This window comes from Gymnoscopelus braueri (assembly GCF_963280865.1).
Source record: "Gymnoscopelus braueri genome assembly, chromosome: 1".
Taxonomy (NCBI): Eukaryota; Metazoa; Chordata; class Actinopteri; order Myctophiformes; family Myctophidae; genus Gymnoscopelus; species Gymnoscopelus braueri.
The window spans coordinates 1,405,890-1,423,389 of NC_137603.1; the positions used below are offsets into that span (position 1 = coordinate 1,405,890).

The 17,500-nt window shown below is 38.6% G+C and overlaps 1 protein-coding gene across 1 annotated transcript in view; it reads right to left on the minus strand.

Annotated features, from left to right (window-relative positions):
* LOC308084874 (tryptophan 5-hydroxylase 1-like) overlaps window positions 1-17,500 on the minus strand; it is a gene marked incomplete at its 3' end in the record, with an annotated part of 42,777 nt that overhangs the window by 11,630 nt on the left and 13,647 nt on the right. The window contains 5 exon segments of the mRNA XM_080427834.1: window positions 1,665-1,800; window positions 5,580-5,776; window positions 9,725-9,792; window positions 12,150-12,250; window positions 14,905-15,082. Coding sequence (XP_080283960.1) covers window positions 1,665-1,800; window positions 5,580-5,776; window positions 9,725-9,792; window positions 12,150-12,250; window positions 14,905-15,082 — 680 coding nt within the window.

Consider the following 17,500-nt stretch of genomic DNA (forward strand, 5'->3'; position numbering starts at 1 on the left):
ATTCTAAATGTTCTGCTCTGTCCTTTATGGAGACGATCTTATTCTAAATGTTCTGCTCTGTCCTTTATGGAGACGATCTTATTCTAAATGTTCTGCTCTGTCCTTTATGGAGACGATCTTATTCTAAATGTTCTGCTCTGTCCTTTATGAAGACGATCTTATTCTAAATGTTCTACTCTGTCCTTTATGGAGACGATCTTATTCTAAATGTTCTGCTCTGTCCTTTATGAAGACGATCTTATTCTAAATGTTCTGCTCTGTCCTTTATGGAGACGATCTTATTCTAAATGTTCTGCTCTGTCCTTTATGAAGACGATCTTATTCTAAATGTTCTGCTCTGTCCTTTATGGAGACGATCTTATTCTAAATGTTCTGCTCTGTCCTTTATGGAGACGATCTTATTCTAAATGTTCTGCTCTGTCCTTTATGGAGACGATCTTATTCTAAATGTTCTGCTCTGTCCTTTATGGAGACGATCTTATTCTAAATGTTCTGCTCTGTCCTTTATGGAGACGATCTTATTCTAAATGTTCTGCTCTGTCCTTTATGGAGACGATCTTATTCTAAATGTTCTGCTCTGTCCTTTATGGAGACGATCTTATTCTAAATGTTCTGTTCTGTCCTTTATGGAGACGATCTTATTCTAAATGTTCTGCTCTGTCCTTTATGGAGACGATCTTATTCTAAATGTTCTGCTCTGTCCTTTATGGAGACGATCTTATTCTAAATGTTCTGCTCTATCCTTTATGAAGACGATCTTATTCTAAATGTTCTGCTCTGTCCTTTATGCAGACGATCTTATTCTAAATGTTCTGCTCTGTCCTTTATGGAGACGATCTTATTCTAAATGTTCTGCTCTGTCCTTTATGGAGACGATTTTATTCTAAATGTTCTACTCTGTCCTTTATGAAGACGATCTTATTCTAAATGTTCTGCTCTGTCCTTTATGGAGACGATCTTATTCTAAATGTTCTGCTCTGTCCTTTATGGAGACGATCTTATTCTAAATGTTCTGCTCTGTCCTTTATGGAGACGATCTTATTCTAAATGTTCTGCTCTGTCCTTTATGGAGACGATCTTATTCTAAATGTTCTGCTCTGTCCTTTATGGAGACGATCTTATTCTAAATGTTCTGCTCTGTCCTTTATGAAGACGATCTTATTCTAAATGTTCTGCTCTGTCCTTTATGGAGACGATCTTATTCTAAATGTTCTGCTCTGTCCTTTATGGAGACGATCTTATTCTAAATGTTCTGCTCTGTCCTTTATGGAGACGATCTTATTCTAAATGTTCTGCTCTGTCCTTTATGGAGACGATCTTAGTCTAAATGTTCTGCTATGTCCTTTATGGAGACGATCTTATTCTAAATGTTCTGCTCTGTCCTTTATGGAGACCGGCAGCGGTTCCGGTAGGTGACACAAAGAGTCTCCGTTGTGTCTCCTATCGGAACCGATGCCTACCGGTCCACTGATCATCAAGTGTGTGTGTCTGTGTTTGCGTGTGTGTGTGTGTGTGTGTGTGTGTGTGTGTGTGTTTGCGTGTGTGTGTGTGTGTGTGTGTGTGTGTGTGTGTGTGTGTGTGTGTGTGTGTGTGTGTGTGTGTGTGTGTGTGTGTGTGTGTGTGTGTGTGTGTGTGTGTGTGTGTGTGTGTGTGTGTGTACTCACGGTTCGGGGGTGTACAGAGGGTCAGAACTGTGTCTGACATACTGGGTACAGTTGAACACTCTGAAGGCCAGACCTGCGAGGAAGTCTCTGGGAGACAAATACCCTGCTACTGGTCTGATGATGAAACCTGAGCGCTCTGCACACACACACGCACGCACGCACGCACACACACACACACACACACACAGTCTTTAAAACTACCTTGGGGTTTATAAATACCTTCTATGAATTGAGTACAAAGGACCCCAATGGAAACAAGCCATAGTGTCATAAACGCTCCGGACCGTTTTAGCCAATTTATGTTTTTTATAAATTATAACGCAACTTTGGGATCATCAATAAGGTTAGGTTTAGACATAGTTTTACTGAGGTTAAGGTTAGGAATAAGGTTAGGTTTAGACATAGTTTACTGAGGTTAAGGTTAGGAATAAGGTTAGGTTTAGACATAGTTTTACTGAGGTTAAGGTTAGGAATAAGGTTAGGTTTAGACATAGTTTTACTGAGGTTAAGGTTAGGAATAAGGTTAGGTTTAGACATAATTTTACGGAGGTTAAGGTTAGGAATAAGGTTAGGTTTAGACATAGTTTTACTGAGGTTAAGTTTAGGAACAAGGTTAGGTTTAGACATAGTTTTACTGAGGTTAAGGTTAGGAATAAGGTTAGGTTTAGACATAATTTTACTGAGGTTAAGGTTAGGAATAAGGTTAGGTTTAGACATAGTTTTACTGAGGTTAAGGTTAGGAATAAGGTTAGGTTTAGACATAGTTTTACTGAGGTTAAGGTTAGGAATAAGGTTAGGTTTAGACATAGTTTTACTGAGGTTAAGGTTAGGAAACATTTTAGGTTTAGACATAGTTTTACTGAGGTTAAGGTTAGGAATAAGGTTAGGTTTAGGCATAGTTTTACTGAGGTTAAGGTTAGGAATAAGGTTAGGTTTAGACATAGTTTTACTGAGGTTACGTTTAGGAATAAGGTTAGGTTTAGACATAGTTTTACTGAGGTTAAGGTTAGGAATAAGGTAAGGGTTAGAAATAGTTTTACTGAGGTTAAGGTTAGGAATAAGGTTAGGTTTAGACATAATTTTACTGAGGTTGAGGTTAGGAATAAGGTTAGGTTTAGACATAGTTTTACTGAGGTTAAGGTTAGGAATAAGGTTAGGTTTAGACATAGTTTTACTGATGTTGAGGTTAGGAATAAGGTTAGGTTTAGACATCATTTTACTGAGGTTACATTTAGGAATAAGGTTAGGTTTAGACATAGTTTTACTGAGGTTAAGGTTAGGAATAAGGTTAGGTTTAGACATAGTTTTACTGAGGTTAAGGTTAGGAATAAGGTTAGGTTTAGACATAGTTTTACTGAGGTTAAGGTTAGGAATAAGGTTAGGTTTAGACATAGTTTTACTGAGGTTAAGGTTAGGAATAAGGTTAGGTTTAGACATAGTTTACTGAGGTTAAGGTTAGGAATAAGGTTAGGTTTAGACATAGTTTTACTGAGGTTAAGGTTAGGAATAAGGTTAGGTTTAGACATAGTTTTACTGAGGTTAAGGTTAGGAATAAGGTTAGGTTTAGACATAGTTTTACTGAGGTTAAGGTTAGGAATAAGGTTAGGTTTAGACATAGTTTTACTGAGGTTAAGGTTAGGAATAAGGTTAGGTTTAGACATAATTTTACGGAGGTTAAGGTTAGGAATAAGGTTAGGTTTAGACATAGTTTTACTGAGGTTAAGTTTAGGAATAAGGTTAGGTTTAGACATAGTTTTACTGAGGTTAAGGTTAGGAATAAGGTTAGGTTTAGACATAGTTTTACTGAGGTTAAGGTTAGGAATAAGGTTAGGTTTAGGCATAGTTTTACTGAGGTTAAGGTTAGGAAAAAATTTAGGTTTAGACATAGTTTTACTGAGGTTAAGGTTAGGAATAAGGTTAGGTTTAGACATAGTTTTACTGAGGTTAAGGTTAGGAAAAAATTTAGGTTTAGACATAGTTTTACTGAGGTTAAGTTTAGGAATAAGGTTAGGTTTAGACATAGTTTTACTGAGGTTAAGGTTAGGAATAAGGTTAGGTTTAGACATAGTTTTACTGAGGTTAAGGTTAGGAATAAGGTTAGGTTTAGACATAGTTTTACTGAGGTTAAGTTTAGGAATAAGGTTAGGTTTAGACATAGTTTACTGAGGTTAAGGTTAGGAATAAGGTTAGGTTTAGACATAGTTTTACTGAGGTTAAGGTCAGGAATAAGGTTAGGTTTAGACATAGTTTTACTGAGGTTAAGGTCAGGAATAAGGTTAGGTTTAGACATAGTTTTACTGAGGTTAAGTTTAGGAATAAGGTTAGGTTTAGACATAGTTTTACTGAGGTTAAGGTCAGGAATAAGGTTAGGTTTAGACATAGTTTTACTGAGGTTAAGGTTAGGAATAAGGTTAGGTTTAGACATAGTTTTACTGAGGTTAAGGTTAGGAATAAGGTTAGGTTTAGACATAGTTTTACTGAGGTTAAGGTTAGGAATAAGGTTAGGTTTAGACATAGTTTTACTGAGGTTAAGGTTAGGAATAAGGTTAGGTTTAGACATAGTTTTACTGAGGTTAAGGTTAGGAATAAGGTTAGGTTTAGACATAGTTTTACTGAGGTTAAGGTTAGGAATAAGGTTAGGTTTAGACATAATTTTACGGAGGTTAAGGTTAGGAATAAGGTTAGGTTTAGACATAGTTTTACTGAGGTTAAGTTTAGGAATAAGGTTAGGTTTAGACATAGTTTTACTGAGGTTAAGGTTAGGAATAAGGTTAGGTTTAGACATAGTTTTACTGAGGTTAAGGTTAGGAATAAGGTTAGGTTTAGGCATAGTTTTACTGAGGTTAAGGTTAGGAAAAAATTTAGGTTTAGACATAGTTTTACTGAGGTTAAGGTTAGGAATAAGGTTAGGTTTAGACATAGTTTTACTGAGGTTAAGGTTAGGAAAAAATTTAGGTTTAGACATAGTTTTACTGAGGTTAAGTTTAGGAATAAGGTTAGGTTTAGACATAGTTTTACTGAGGTTAAGGTTAGGAATAAGGTTAGGTTTAGACATAGTTTTACTGAGGTTAAGGTTAGGAATAAGGTTAGGTTTAGACATAGTTTTACTGAGGTTAAGTTTAGGAATAAGTTTAGGTTTAGACATAGTTTACTGAGGTTAAGGTTAGGAATAAGGTTAGGTTTAGACATAGTTTTACTGAGGTTAAGGTCAGGAATAAGGTTAGGTTTAGACATAGTTTTACTGAGGTTAAGGTTAGGAATAAGGTTAGGTTTAGACATAGTTTTACTGAGGTTAAGTTTAGGAATAAGGTTAGGTTTAAACATAGTTTTACTGAGGTTAAGGTCAGGAATAAGGTTAGGTTTAGACATAGTTTTACTGAGGTTAAGGTTAGGAATAAGGTTAGGTTTAGACATAGTTTTACTGAGGTTAAGGTTAGGAATAAGGTTAGGTTTAGACATAGTTTTACTGAGGTTAAGGTTAGGAATAAGGTTAGGTTTAGACATAGTTTTACTGAGGTTAAGGTTAGGAATAAGGTTAGGTTTAGACATAGTTTTACTGAGGTTAAGGTTAGGAATAAGGTTAGGTTTAGACATAGTTTTACTGAGGTTAAGGTTAGGAATAAGGTTAGGTTTAGACATAGTTTTACTGAGGTTAAGGTTAGGAATAAGGTTAGGTTCAGACATAGTTTTACTGAGGTTAAGGTTAGGAATAAGGTTAGGTTTAGACATAGTTTTACTGAGTTTATGTTTAGGATAACCTGCTTGCGACCGTTCCGAGGTCGCCGGATTAGACCCGGGGGCGAGTAGGTTTGGGGTTTGACTGTTGTTGTATTTGAACAAAATGCCGTTGTTGTATCAATGCACAAAAAGTTTATCAGTACAGTATTACGGTTCCTCTGGCGCCCCCTATCTCACCCTTGAGGAAGCGCGAGACGTCCTCCAGCTGTGGGATGTTGTCCTCCCTGTAGTTGCAGTGTTTGGACAGCAGGGGCAGGTTCTTCAGGTACTCCCTGCAGGCGTGTGTGGGGTACAGCTTGTTGAGTTCCCTGAACACCACCCCCCACGTCCTCACCTCCTCCTCGGTGAAGTCTATGTGACAGATAGTCTCTCCACTGAGGAATAAACATATATACATATATATAAATAATATAACACATATTTTCCCCGCTAAAAGAAGCAGGTGACCTACTGTGTGTAGGTTGGCTATAGTGTTCCATGTTTTTATTTTATAGTAGAAGATAGACAGGATAGTGAAGATAGACTGGATAGTGAAGATAGACAGAATAGTGAAGATAGACAGAATAGTGAAGATAGACAGGATAGTGAAGATAGACAGAATAGTGAAGATAGACAGGATAGTGAAGATAGACAGAATAGTGGAGATAGACAGAATAGTGAAGATAGACAGGATAGTGAAGATAGACAGGATAGTGAAGATAGACAGAATAGTGAAGATAGACAGAATAGTGAAGATAGACAGAATAGTGAAGATAGACAGGATAGTGAAGATAGACAGAATAGTGAAGATAGACAGGATAGTGAAGATAGACAGAATAGTGAAGATAGACAGAATAGTGAAGATAGACAGAATAGTGAAGATAGACAGAATAGTGAAGATAGACAGGATAGTGAAGATAGACAGAATAGTGAAGATAGACAGGATAGTGAAGATAGACAGGATAGTGAAGATAGACAGGATAGTGAAGATAGACAGGATAGTGAAGATAGACAGGATAGTGAAGATAGACAGAATAGTGAAGATAGACAGAATAGTGAAGATAGACAGAATAGTGAAGATAGACAGGATAGTGAAGATAGACAGGATAGTGAAGATAGACAGGATAGTGAAGATAGACAGGATAGTGAAGATAGACAGAATAGTGAAGATAGACAGGATAGTGAAGATAGACAGAATAGTGAAGATAGACAGGATAGTGAAGATAGACAGGATAGTGAAGATAGACAGAATAGTGAAGATAGACAGAATAGTGAAGATAGACAGAATAGTGAAGATAGACAGGATAGTGAAGATAGACAGGATAGTGAAGATAGACAGGATAGTGAAGATAGACAGGATAGTGAAGATAGACAGGATAGTGAAGATAGACAGAATAGTGAAGATAGACAGAATAGTGAAGATAGACAGGATAGTGAAGATAGACAGAATAGTGAAGATAGACAGGATAGTGAAGATAGACAGAATAGTGAAGATAGACAGGATAGTGAAGATAGACAGAATAGTGAAGATAGACAGAATAGTGAAGATAGACAGAATAGTGAAGATAGACAGAATAGTGAAGATAGACAGGATAGTGAAGATAGACAGAATAGTGAAGATAGACAGAATAATGAAGATAGACAGGATAGTGAAGATAGACAGGATAGTGAAGATAGACAGAATAGTGAAGATAGACAGGATAGTGAAGATAGACAGAATAGTGAAGATAGACAGAATAGTGAAGATAGACAGAATAGTGAAGATAGACAGGATAGTGAAGATAGACAGAATAGTGAAGATAGACAGGATAGTGAAGATAGACAGAATAGTGAAGATAGACAGAATAGTGAAGATAGACAGAATAGTGAAGATAGACAGAATAGTGAAGATAGACAGGATAGTGAAGATAGACAGGATAGTGAAGATAGACAGAATAGTGAAGATAGACAGGATAGTGAAGATAGACAGGATAGTGAAGATAGACAGAATAGTGAAGATAGACAGAATAGTGAAGATAGACAGAATAGTGAAGATAGACAGAATAGTGAAGATAGACAGGATAGTGAAGATAGACAGGATAGTGAAGATAGACAGGATAGTGAAGATAGACAGGATAGTGAAGATAGACAGAATAGTGAAGATAGACAGAATAGTGAAGATAGACAGAATAGTGAAGATAGACAGAATAGTGAAGATAGACAGAATAGTGAAGATAGACAGGATAGTGAAAATAGACAGGATAGTGAAGATAGACAGGATAGTGAAGATAGACAGAATAGTGAAGATAGACAGAATAGTGAAGATAGACAGGATAGTGAAGATAGACAGAATAGTGAAGATAGACAGAATAGTGAAGATAGACAGGATAGTGAAGATAGACAGAATAGTGAAGATAGACAGAATAGTGAAGATAGACAGAATAGTGAATATAGACAATAGTGAAGATAGACAGAATAGTGAAGATAGACAGAATAGTGAAGATAGACAGAATAGTGAAGATAGACAGGATAGTGAAGATAGACAGGATAGTGAAGATAGACAGAATAGTGAAGATAGACAGGATAGTGAAGATAGACAGAATAGTGAAGATAGACAGAATAGTGAAGATAGACAGATTAGTGAAGATAGACAGAATAATGAAGATAGACAGAATAGTGAAGATAGACAGGATAGTGAAGATAGACAGAATAGTGAAGATAGACAGAATAGTGAAGATAGACAGGATAGTGAAGATAGACAGAATAGTGAAGATAGACAGAATAGTGAAGATAGACAGAATAGTGAAGATAGACAGAATAGTGAAGATAGACAGGATAGTGAAGATAGACAGAATAGTGAAGATAGACAGGATAGTGAAGATAGACAGGATAGTGAAGATAGACAGAATAGTGAAGATAGACAGAATAATGAAGATAGACAGAATAATGAAGATAGACAGAATAGTGAAGATAGACAGGATAGTGAAGATAGACAGAATAGTGAAGATAGACAGGATAGTGAAGATAGACAGGATAGTGAAGATAGACAGAATAATGAAGATAGACAGGATAGTGAAGATAGACAGAATAGTGAAGATAGACAGGATAGTGAAGATAGACAGGATAGTGAAGATAGACAGGATAGTGAAGATAGACAGAATAATGAAGATAGACAGAATAATGAAGATAGACAGAATAGTGAAGATAGACAGGATAGTGAAGATAGACAGAATAGTGAAGATAGACAGAATAATGAAGATAGACAGAATAATGAAGATAGACAGAATAGTGAAGATAGACAGGATAGTGAAGATAGACAGAATAGTGAAGATAGACAGGATAGTGAAGATAGACAGGATAGTGAAGATAGACAGAATAATGAAGATAGACAGAATAGTGAAGATAGACAGAATAGTGAAGATAGACAGAATAGTGAAGATAGACAGAATAGTGAAGATAGACAGAATAGTGAAGATAGACAGAATAGTGAAGATAGACAGAATAGTGAAGATAGACAGGATAGTGAAGATAGACAGAATAGTGAAGATAGACAGAATAGTGAAGATAGACAGAATAGTGAAGATAGACAGGAAACAGACAGAGAGAGGGATGGGGAGAGACATGCAGCAAAGATCGTCGGGAACGGGACTCAAACCCACGATACGCTGTCAGGCTACTTTTGAGCGTATAGGTGCCAGGACCGCTACGCCAAAGTCCGGGCAGATGTGTTCATGTTTAAGTGTACTTTGAGGTAACTTACTGCCTGTAGCTCATGGCTGTGTGTTCATATTTAAGTGTACTTTGACGTAACTTACTGCCTGTAGCTCATGGCTGTGTGTTAAGTGTACTTTGAGGTAACTTACTGCCTGTAGCTCATGGCTGTGTGTTAAGTGTACTTTGAGGTAACTTTCTGCCTGTAGCTCATGGTTGTGTGTTCATGTTTAAGTGTACTTTGAGGTAACTTACTGCCTGTAGCTCATGGCTGTGTGATAAGTGTACTTTGAGGTAACTTACTGCCTGTAGCTCATGGCTGTGTGTTCATATTTAAGTGTACTTTGACGTAACTTACTGCCTGTAGCTCATGGCTGTGTGTTAAGTGTACTTTGAGGTAACTTACTGCCTGTAGCTCATGGCTGTGTGTTAAGTGTACTTTGAGGTAACTTTCTGCCTGTAGCTCATGGTTGTGTGTTCATGTTTAAGTGTACTTTGAGGTAACTTACTGCCTGTAGCTCATGGCTGTGTGATAAGTGTACTTTGAGGTAACTTACTGCCTGCAGCTCATGGCTGTGTGTTAAGTGTACTTTGAGGTAACATACTGCCTGTAGCTCATGGTTGTGTGTTAAGTGTACTTTGAGGTAACTTACTGCCTGTAGCTCATGGCCAGGTCAGCAAAGTATTTCCTTCTCTTACGGTAAACGTTGTCTTTGAAGCCCTGCAAACAAACAATCAATCAATCAATCAATCAATCAATCAATCAATCAATCAATCAATGAAACAAACAATCAACTAGATAAAGTGCTCCTCGGAGCACAAGCCTCCGCCAGGTCAGCAATGTTATTATGGCCTCCTGGTGGCGCTATAATAGGCCAATATGAAAAGGGTGCCATTTCGGACACTGCATTCATGATTTGAGGCATTTTGTTCCGAAAATGTGTTTTGCTAAATTAGACCTGCTGGTGGCGCTATAACAGGCCAATGTGAAAAGGGGAGCATTTCTTCCTCGGCCTAGTGGGAATGTGTGTGCAAAATGTCATGGGCGATTGGTTTTGACTGCACATCACTAAACTGGATGAGATCTTACCTGGAGGGAAGAGAACAAGTGGTTGACATCAACGGAACCATGTCCTCATCCCTCCCGGTGAGCTGTGGGGTTCCTCAGGGCAGCATTCTAGGGCCGTTACTGTTTCTTCTATACATTAACGACATGAGTGCTGCCTGTAACTGCAAATTGTTCCTGTTCGCTGATGACTCGGCACTCCTGATCTCGGGAGAGGACAAGTTGCAAGTTGAGGAGGCGCTCAGCTCTGAACTCTCAAAAATCCGTACTTGGCTTACCGATAACAAACTGTCACTACACCTTGGGAAAACTGAATCCATTCTCTTTGGGACCAAACATTCCCTCAGACAGATGGATGTAAATGATTTCAAGGTCAAAGTCGATGACACAATTATCTCTAGCAAAGAAGAGATTACCTATTTGGGTTGTGTACTTGACAAATACCTGACAGGTGATAGCATGGCTACAAAGGTGGTCAAAAGAGTAAACCAGAGAACCAAATTTATGGGCAGAGTTTCCTCTTTTGTCAACCCTCAGGCCCTCAGGACCCTCTCTGGGGCCCTGATTCAACCACTTTTTGACTATGCTTGCACCTCCTGGTACTCCAACACCTCAGTGTCACTGAAGACTAAGCTTCAAACCTCCCAAAACAAACTGATTCGGCTACTCCTCGGATTGGGGCCCATGACCCACCTTTCTCCCACCCATTTTGCCAGCCTAGGCTGGCTCAGGGTGGAAGACAGGGTTAAACAACTAAAAATGGGACTGGCCTTCAAAATTGTAAATGCAAATTTGCCCGATATGCCCCCAATTCCCGCATATCTGAGTAAATACCTCCAAAAGGTTAGCGACACCCACAGTCACAATACCAGAGGGAGCGTTAACAACAATTTGGTACCACCCACCCATAAATCAAACATGGGCAAATTCTCCTTCTACAGCACTGCCACCCAGGATTGGAATAGTCTAACTCCATCCCTCAAAAAATGCAGTTCGCTGGGCTCATTTAAAAGAGCCTTAAAAAATCACCTTTCAGGAGGCCAAAGGTGGAGGTAGTACCATTTTCCCGTTAGACAGCAGACCCCCCCCCCCCTGTTCTTGTACATATTTTTTTCCCCTCTTTTTTATTTTTTTTGTTGTACATAGTGTTATATATTGTTTTTGGCTGTTTATTTTGTAATGATATTTGAACTGTGGTGCCACTATATATGCCTATGAATTAAATACCAAGGCCCTCATTGGAAACAAGTCCGCAAGGACTTTTATGAACGGACCTGTTAGACAAAGTATTTTAAATGTAACTGTGCTGTTTTACATTTTTTGCCTAATAAAATATTCAATCAAAAAAATCAAATGGAAATTGCATGCTGCGTTCATGATTTGAGGAATTTTGTTCAAAACGGACCAATCCTGCAAACTTTGGAAGCCAATGTTAGCCAAGTACAATGGAATATGAAATGTCGGACAGAATTGTCCTGATCACATGACTATAGAGATACTGTGTACCGATTTGCGTGTTGTCTGGACAACATCTGTAGGAGTAATATCCAAAAATGTGTTTTGCAAAAGTCGGCCTCATGGTGGCGCTATGACAGGCTGATCTGAAAAATGTGGGGCAGAAGTTCTGCGGTGACATCCAGTGAGTGTGTGTGCGCAGTTTCACAGCGACCGGGCCAACGGTGGCGGAGATTATCTGGTCACAGAGAGAAGGACGGACGGACGGACGGACGGACGGACGGACGGATGGACGGACGGATGGACAGACGGACGGACAGGGGGCAAAACATACTCTCTCGCCATGCCTTTCGGCCTGGTGGAGACAATGAAATAAACAAACAACTCACAATCCTTTCTCATGTGGAATCACATTTTCCACTTCTTGTTTTCTTTGATTCAACTTTATAAATAATCCATTCATATATAGTGGGTATTGTAGTGCATTGTGGGTAGTGTAGTGTACTGTGGGTAGTGTAGTGCATTGTGGGTAGTGCAGTGTATATACTATAACATACAGGATGATCAGCATCCAGCTCTGATCCGTACATCAGGACTCGGTTGGCACACAGGTCCAGATCTGAGATCTTCTTAGGGAACCAGGGGACCTCAGTCAGGTCTGAAACACCAGCAAACAATACAATTCAATATAATGTAACCTTTCTGCTGAAGAGCATTGGTTCAACAGGCTCTATGCACAGCAGACATATTTGAAAGAAATTGGGCCTCTTCCTTAAAGACAGGGTGCCGTGATTTTCAGTGATCCCCCCCCCCCTAAAACATAATCATCAGGTATTATGGTTATACTAGGAGGAAGATTTTTTTCAAAAAAGTGTACAGAAAGTGTTAAAATTATGTTTTTATGTGGACACGCCTCCAGTTCATTAAGTATAGAGCGTCGCAGTTCCCGCCCACTTCCTGTTTTTTTTGGTGCCGGAAGAAAAAACTCAATGCATTTTTCCCATTGACATTTCCAAAAATATTTATATCTATTAATTTAAGCCTCGAATCAAGCCATCACGAGATGACATGAATCATGACCATAAAACGTTTTTTTCTGTGATTTTTTTAAATTTTATATTTAATTATATGATATACTATATTTAATAAATACCCTTTGTTTTGCCGTTTTCAACAAAAAAAAAATCACAGAATCAAACGTTTATGGTCATGATTCATGTCATCTCGTGATGGCTTGATTCGAGGCTTAAATTAATAGATATAAATATTTTTGGAAATGTCAATGGAAAAATGCATTGAGTTTTTTCTTCCGGCACCAAAAAAAACAGGAAGTGGGCGGGAACTGCGACGCTCTATACCTGGTTCTCACCTTAGCACCTCCTCCACCACCTTAGCACCACCCACCTGTCCTGGCACCATGGCACCACCTCTTTAATGACTACTTCCTTCACAGGTCATACCAACGATACTTATGTCCCATTCAGTGGTTCTCAAACCTTTTCATTTGAATGGACCGCCAAAACTCCAAGGGCCCTGATTAAAATAAATAAGGCCGTCTTATGACAGTGGTTTTAAACCAGTGGTCCGGGGACCACCAGTGGTCCTTGAGGGAGTACCAGGGGGTCCCCAGCAAAATGAGTTAATAGCGTCACAATAATTTTTAACCACTCAGCTTTGGCTATTCAAAAATAGCAGATCTACAAGCTCATAGCGCGGCACCGAGTGCCGCGCTATGAGCTTGTAGATCTGCTATTTTTGAAAAACCTTGAAAAAGTGTGCCTATCTTTTAATATTTATATTTTTTTAAGTGAAAATCAACTGATATCTTTGCTTCTGGGGGTCCCTGGCACAAAACACTTTCAATTGGGGGTCTGCGGCCAAATGTAGATCAATTTAGGGGTCCTTGCCATGAAAAAAGTTGAAAACCCCTCCCTGCCTTATGACTATTACTAGGCTTTTTTTGCAATTGTCCTGCACGTGTATGGGGGCGGAGCCTGTCGGCAGGGAGTGTTGGGCGGGAGGATTAGGACGGAGGCTCTACGTCCTCCCGGTGGAGGCTCCTCACTGGTAGGTGAGTCAGTAGGACAGCAGTGACAACACACAGACACGTGTGTCGAGAGGAGTTAATTGGCATAACGACTAAATTGGGGAGAAAAAGGGGTTAAAAGATAAATGAATAAATAATGTGATGCCCCACTCCCTTATAGGGAGTATGGGAGTGTGCTCTACTAATGCTGTCCTTCTAAGTGAACAGGGTGTGGCAGTCAATGTACTAATGGCTCATTGGAGAGCACCTGGGCCCGGTGCCTCCAGGAGGCTATTAAATCTAGCCCAGGAGCAGTTCATGTTCAGATCCAGAGGAGAGAGGACTGCTGTCCTCTTCAGCTGCTCCCCATGCTTTTGTTCTGTTCTATTTGATTCTTCTTTTCATCCACACACCCTGCACTACACCATGTTCCACTCATCCACACTGGCAAGAGCCAGCCATGACAATAATAATTGTGATGAATACTTGGGTAATCCTAACTCACCCCTAAACACACTCCCCCCCAGAATTTTGCTTCGCGTATACCGCTCGCCCCCCAACTAGTGTTCTGGTATTCGTTTTATTGAAGTAAAGTTCAGGAATAAGGTTAGGTTTAGACTAATCTCTCAAGAACAGATTCTGCTCTCCGCTTGAATCTGTCGGGGGGGGGGGGGTTCGTCATATCGCGTACGCACTGGCCTACAAGTGGGCGTGCCTTCAGATCAGGAAGCAGGCCGCGCTTTACCCAATCAAATGTAGTGGGCGGGATTTACTGTCTGCTCTCTCTTCCCACTGAAAACAAACCGAAACTCATTTAACAATAGCGTCCTCGGAGCAGACAAAACCACGGAAAGATATTCACATTTTAACTTGCTCTTTCATCATAGAAACAAGTGCTGCTTATAACCAAAACCATCCATGTTCTCTGGGAGAAGTGGTGTTAGTGTTCCGTGTAGAAATATTGTTAGTGGGAATGAAAACATAGTCGCACCACCGGAAGTGGAGCACTGAGGGCAGACCAAAACCCCTGTTTCCTTGCGCACGGGTTCTCCGTTTAGCTCCCCCCAGAGCCAAGTGAAAGAGTAAAAAACAGCAGAGGGCCCTGTTTTTCCTTTTTATTTGGCGATGGGTTCCCAGATTGGGTTTAGACATACCTGGTGGCGACCGTTCCGAGGTCGCCGGATTAGACCCGGGGGCGAGCGTGTTTTGGGGCGAGCGTTCTTGTATTTGAATAATTGTGATCTCAATATGGATCATAATAATTCATAAATGATGGTGATAAGTACCGTCCTCTCTGCTGTTTTCCTTAGGGTCCATCTCAACCACGTTGGCGTGCGTCCTCAGAAGCTGAGTCAGCTCTTTGAGCTGCTCGTGGTCGCTGTCGCAGTCCACGAAGATCTCAAAGTCCGAGTTCCTCCTCTTGGACTTACGAGACTCGATGTGGACCAGGTTGACGTGCTTCTCCTGTCCAGCGGAGCAAAACAATTGATAGATTGATTAACTTTATAGTCCAGGCAAACTAGCTCCTTTTGAACCTCAAAATAATTGTAACAGAATTGATTTCTTCCCCGATGAAGACACCAGAATAACATACTAATACTTTTAGAGCTGCAAAAACCTCCACGAGGACCCGGTTGTAAACAAAGAGTCACCAGAACAACATACTAAAAGTCCTAAGAAATCCTAGTTGCGGAAATATATGTTTAATTGGCATCAATCCAAAATGGCCGCCAATTATTGTCAAAAAGACATGAAATGATGGTGAGTCCAATTTTCATTCGTCTGAGATTTCAATTGACTTCCAATTACATTTTGAGGAGAGGAATTCAGATAAAATATAAAAAAAAACATGTTAGCCTTTTCTGAACCAATATAACAGAACTACAGGACTTACCAGATATTCTAGCAGCGTTTCACATCAAAGTAATTGTAACAGAATCTTTCTCACCGTACATCATTTCTATGAGGCGTCCAGAACAACATACTAAACGTCCTAAGAAATCCTAGTTGCGGAAATATGTTTAATTGGCATCAATCCAAAGTGGCCGCCAATTATTGTCAAAAAGCCATGCAACATTATGGTGAGTCAATGTCAATTAAACATATTTCATTAAAGACATGTAACATTATGGTGAGTCAATGTCAATTAAACATATTTCATTAAAGCCATGTAACATTATGGTGAGTCAATGTCAATTAAACATATTTCATTAAAGACATGTAACATTATGGTGAGTCAATGTCAATTAAACATATTTCATTAAAGACATGTAACATTATGGTGAGTCAATGTCAATTAAACATATTCATTAAAGCCATGTAACATTATGGTGAGTCAATGTCAATTAAACATATTTCATTAAAGACATGTAACATTATGGTGAGTCAATGTCAATTAAACATATTTCATTAAAGCCATGTAACATTATGGTGAGTCAATGTCAATTAAACATATTTCATTAAAGACATGTAACATTATGGTAAGTCAATGTCAATTAAACATATTTCATTAAAGACATGTAACATTATGGTGAGTCAATGTCAATTAAACATATTCATTAGAGACATGTAACATTATGGTGAGTCAATGTCAATTAAACATATTTCATTAAAGACATGTAACATTATGGTGAGTCAATGTCAATTAAACATATTTCATTAAAGACAAAACATTATGGTGAGTCAATGTCAATTAAACATATTCATTAAAGACATGTAACATTATGGTGAGTCAATGTCAATTAAACATATTCATTAAAGACATGTAACATTATGGTGAGTCAATGTCAATTAAACATATTTCATTAAAGACATGTAACATTATGGTGAGTCAATGTCAATTAAACATATTCATTAAAGACATGTAACATTATGGTGAGTCAATGTCAATTAAACATATTTAATTAAAGACATGTAACATTATGGTGAGTCAATGTCAATTAAACATATTCATTAAAGACATGTAACATTATGGTGAGTCAATGTCAATTAAACATATTTCCGCAACTAGGATTTCTTAGAAAATTGGAAATACTCCAGTATTTTACTCAATACCTCAACATTGTACTTAAGTACAGTACTTGAGTACATGTACTGGTTACTTTACACCACCGCTAATCTGGTCTTATCCCCACATGGAAAGCTTTGTATGGTTTGACCTCCAGCCAGTAAGGAGGTGTTAACAGAGTCTCTCTGCCAGCTTATTGCCTTATACCAGCGGTGGAAGAAGTACTCACAGGGTTTAATTAAGTAAAAATATCAATACCGCAATATAGAAATACTCTGTTACAAGTATAAAAAAAGTCTGGTTTAAAAATTGACTTGAGGGAAAGTACAAAGGTATCGGCATCAAAATATTATACTTCAGGTAATACAAGTAAAAGTACTCATTTTGCAGAAAGTCCCATTTCAAATATCTGATCAACAAGCTCACTTGTAACGCATGGGAAGACGGCACGTTGTGCGCTTGTAGATCAGCTATTTTCAATTAGCTTAAGTAGCCTATAGGGCTGACGTGGTTAATGTATGTTATATCAAAATCTATAAAGTAACTAGTAACTAAAGTTTTCAAATAATTGTAGTGGAGTAAAAGTATAATATTTTTCTCTTGAGATGTAGTGGAGTAGAAGTAAAACAAAACAAAAAAAATCCACTAAAGTAAAAGTACCTCGGAATTGTACTTAAGTACAGTAATTGAGTACATGTACTTTCCCCTACTGCATGGAAAGCTAGAGTTGGAGCTCCAGCCAATGAGGAGGTGTTAATGGACTGACTCTGCCAGATTATTAACCTATAATAACCAGCGGTGGAAAAAGTACTCCCATGTTTTTACTTAAGTAAAAGTATCAATGCTGCAGTGTAGACATACTGAATTTATACAGA